The sequence below is a fragment of the Cydia amplana genome, chromosome 5, assembly GCF_948474715.1.
Source record: "Cydia amplana chromosome 5, ilCydAmpl1.1, whole genome shotgun sequence".
Classification (NCBI taxonomy): Eukaryota; Metazoa; Arthropoda; class Insecta; order Lepidoptera; family Tortricidae; genus Cydia; species Cydia amplana.
In genome coordinates this window covers 2170451-2174875 of record NC_086073.1, presented here as the reverse complement: position 1 = coordinate 2174875, position 4425 = coordinate 2170451, and the positions used below count along the sequence as shown (strand labels likewise).

The following is a 4425-nucleotide window of genomic DNA, read 5'->3' as shown; positions in this document are numbered from 1 at the left end:
TGCTGTACATCAGCATTCACCTTTGGCTGCAAGTATTGGGTATTTACTATTAACTTAGTCTTCAAATTTCTATTTAACATTAGCTCAGATGGGGACAAGTTTGTACCAGAAACTGGTGAGGCCCGGTAATTAAGTAATGCTAATCTATAATCCGTGTTATCTTCGTGACACTTAGTTAAAATCTTTTTTGCTATTTGTACTCCTTTTTCCGCCATTCCATTTGACTGGGGATACCTGGGGCTCGTATACGTGAATATAAATCCATTGTCCCTAGCGAAGTCTCTACATTCTTTGGAGTCAAAAGGTACATGATCTGAAACGATTTCTTTAGGAAAACCAAAGTTGGAAAATATGTCTGTTAAGGACTCAATAACGTTCTTCGCACTTTTACTACGTATGTATTTAATGTCTAGCCATTTAGAGTAATAATCATAAACTACAAGGTAACTTTTGGTTCTGAAATCCATAATGTCTGTGGCTATCTTTGCAAAAGGCAATTTAGGTATTTCATGTGGGAGTAAAGGCTCCTTTATATTATTATTCTGATGTGTCTGACAAGGGAAACATCGTTTAACAAACTCTTCAATATGTGAATCAATATGTGGCCAGTAATACAATTTCCTAGCAAGTTGTTTCATTTTTGTCATACCAATGTGGCCTTCATGTAATGTTTTAATAAATGATAATCTTAAATTTTTTGGAACAATTAATCTGTCATTAAAGAATACTAAATTGTTATCTACTGAAAGTTCACCTCTTAATTTATGATAGTCGTGCAAACCATTAGGAATATTTTTATTATTAGTAGGCCAACCATTTTTTATAAAGTTTCTTAATATGCTTAATTCACTATCAACAGAGCTTTCATTAATTAACAATGTTTTTTGTTCTTCAGTGCATTCTAAATTGTGGGCTAAACCAACACTGTGAATAACCTCATACATGTAAGATTCATCTGTGTTATCATTGGAAGTCAAATACGAGCGTGACAAAAGATCAGCTATAAACATTAATTTTCCTTGTAAATATTTGAAATCCAAGTCATATTTTAAGAGTTTAAGTTTTAATCTTTGCAGTCGAGGTGAAGGAACTTCATGAATATGTTTTTTCAATAGACTCTTCAGCGGTTTGTGATCATTTAAGACTGTGACTTTACGACCGTAGATAAAATAATGAAACTTATGTGTGCTCCATACTACACTCAGTAATTCCTTTTCTATTTGTGAAAAATTCCGTTCGGCAGGTGTTAGGCTTCTTGAAGCAAAGCAGACAGGTTTGCCTTGCTGCAATAGGCAACATCCAAGGCCATCTTTTGACGCATCACATTGGATGGTAATTGAGAGATTATCATCGAAATTTTGTAAGACTGGAGCTTCACTAATTTTATTTTTAATATTAACATATACATTTTCATGAACCTCCGTCCACAGCCATTCCACATCTTTTTTTAATAATAACTGCAGCGGGGATGCAATATCAGCCAAGTGCGGTATGAATTTTCTTAAGTAATTAACCATGCCGAGAAAGATTTGTAATTCTTTTTTATTATTAGGACTTTCCATATTAATGATGGCAGTGACTCTATCCGGATCAATATGCATGCCTTTGTCTGAGAAAATATGGCCAAAATATTTGACTTGATTCAATTTATACTGAAATTTCTCTTTGTTAAAGCGAACATTATGCTCTGTAGCTCTACTAAATACCTTGTCTAATATTGCATCATGTTCCTGCTCTGTGTCCGCACATATTAAGAGGTCATCGCAATAAACAATAACACCAGGAATGTCACCAAAGGCAGACTCGCTGTATCTTTGGAAAACCTCCGGGGCTACTGAAATGCCAAAAGGGCACCTTAGAAACTTGTAACAACCAAATGGGCTGTTAAACGTGCATAAATCGCTCGAGCTGTCTGATAATTTAATATTGTAAAAGCCGTCTGATAAGTCTAATACAGAAAATATTTTTTTATTACTTAATTTAGGAACAATTTCATCCAATGTCGGTATTAAATGGTGTTCTCTTATTAGTACTTGATTTAAATCTTTTGGGTCTAGGCATATTCTGAGTGAGCCGTTCTTTTTTTCAATAACAACTAAGTTACTAACAAAATTTTTAGGGTGCTCCACCTTAGCAATGACTTTGTGCCTCACCAGCGCCTCCAGCTTCTCTGCAAGACGTGTGAGGAGCGCGTTGGGCACTCTACGCGGGGGTCGCACCACGGGCTCCACTCCCGGTCGAATGCGTAGCTGCAGCTCTTTCTTAAACTCTCCAACACCCTGGAACAGTTCGATATGTTTATTAATTACATGCTCTTTATTATTAATATTAGTTTTGGCCCTGACACTTACATCATTAATTTTTTTACTATTAATCTCCTCAATATTTATTAATTCAAGTTGTACCATGGAGGGTAAACCCAAAATGGGGCGTACGTTTTTGTTAATAATTATAAATTTAGTTTCAAAAACTTTTTCTTCATTTTTAGAGTATAATTTCAGTGTAACTTGGCCTACTGGAACTATCTTGCTACCTCCATAGACTTCAAGTAAAGTTCTTGTCTCAGACATTTTAATATTAGCATCATCATTGACAATTTTCTTGAGAGTGTTAAGGCTCATCACATTAATTTGAGCACCAGTGTCACATTTAAAGGAAACTCTCTTATTTTCTACCCTAAATGATTCTGACCACTCAATATTATCCTCAAGATTGATCGTGTATACTTTATATACTAGTCACAAATTCTGAACATCATTGCAGGCAACATCGCCTTCATCCTGAGTTACATAATGAACCCTTTGTTTAGAAAAGGTACAACCCACACTAAAGTGATTTGGTTTGTTACACTTAGAGCAAATTTTGCCGAAGGCTGGGCACTGCCGTGGCCCATGTTCAGTATTACATTTTCTACACTTATAAAATGAGCTGTTATAATTAGTGGTGTTATTATGTTTGACATTTGCAGATTGAGACCAACTTTTGCTGTTGTTATTATTAAAATACTTAGCTTTACTGAGCTGTTGCCCGCGGAACACTGGCCTGCCAGACTGGACCGCATGCACCTCCGGGTTGTTGAGTGTCTTGACAAACTCCTTGGACAGCTCGGTAGACCGACAGATATCAACCGCCTTGTCCAGTGTGAGGTCCTTGACTTCCAACAGCTTCTGTTGCACCCTCTGGTCCCGCACTCCGATAGCAATCTTGTCTCTAATCATCCTGTCCTTCTTGTCGTCAAAGTTACAGTTTTCCGCTAATTTTCTAATTGCCGTGTAGTATGCGTCGAAAGATTCGCCCTCTTCTTGATTTCGTTTGTTGAAATTATATCTGTTAATGACTTCGTTTTGTTTAGGTTTGAAGTAGTCATCAAATATTTGAATGACCTCGTCCAGCTTATCTTTGTCTTCTTTCTTCAATACGTTGAAGTACAGCTCTTGTGCTTCCGGCCCTATGCAATTTATTAATATAGCTGCTTTCCTGGCCTCCGACAACTTGTCGAAACCGGCCGCTAACACAAAATTCTTGAATGATAACTTGAATTTTTGCCATTGAGGCCACGAATTTTCTATATTGTCGAGATTTAAACTCGGTGGCATTTTGTACTCCACCGCACACATGTTGTCAATTTTTAGTTGTAAAAGGTCTTCTTTATTGTCTTTATTTCCCATGATGTATTAGTAATGGCGGACCGGTAAAAACGTGTACCTTATAAATCGTCTTCAATCTTCATAAGTTCGTCTCCGTTGCGGCTGCGCCATGTAGTATCTTCAATAAAACACCTGTTAGACTTGTTCTTGTGTTTATTTTAGTAATAACTTTCTTCTTAATATTATTTACAATGATCTTGTTATACAGCACATCCGTCTGTCGTTATTAGATAGGTAAGAGAGAGAGCTGTCAAAGTGACAGCTATAGATAACATAATTTTAGGAGTGCGTTCCTAAATGTCACTCCGCTACAGTTGTGTGTCGACAGAGTGACATCCCTAGTGCGCAAAACGTTCAAGCGGATAAACAAGACCAAGTGCGGGTAGTTCGAAAAACTCGCGCGGTTAGACGATGCTGATGTCAACTTAAGCCAGTCTTCTCCGAGACCACGGGGACAACGCCGTCCTCGAAACGTCGGAGGTAAATCTTAAAACTTAGATACGCGATTAAGTCCCGTTGTATAATTTAATAATGTGTAAAAATCGTGAAAGTTTAAATCAGTAACTATGTACCTATTTCATTATTATGCAGCTTAAAACATGATGCGGAGCACAGGTTAACAAACACATACATAAGAAACTAAGTTTAATCACGACGCGACTCCACATCATCCATGTCCCAGCCTCGGCGTACTACAGAAGTCCTCTTTTATTTTGGTAAACTGCCCACTGTCCTTCCCAGAACAGTGCTGCGCCCACTAAGTGGGCTTATCATCATT

At 37.3% G+C, this 4425-nt stretch overlaps 1 protein-coding gene across 1 annotated transcript; it reads right to left on the bottom strand.

Moving 5' to 3' along the window:
- Positions 1-460: 460 nt before the first annotated feature.
- LOC134648218 (uncharacterized) lies at positions 461-3668 on the bottom strand. The gene has a single exon (XM_063502701.1). It carries the CDS (start codon positions 3666-3668, stop codon positions 2739-2741), a length of 930 nt encoding a protein of 309 aa, XP_063358771.1. The 3' UTR covers positions 461-2738.
- Between the last annotated feature and the right edge of the window lie 757 nt (positions 3669-4425).

Bases quoted from the DNA above. Each gene is read 5' to 3' on its own strand.
- LOC134648218 (XM_063502701.1), bottom strand. From the start codon at position 3,668: ATGGGAAATAAAGACAATAAAGAAGACCTTTTACAACTAAAAATTGAC.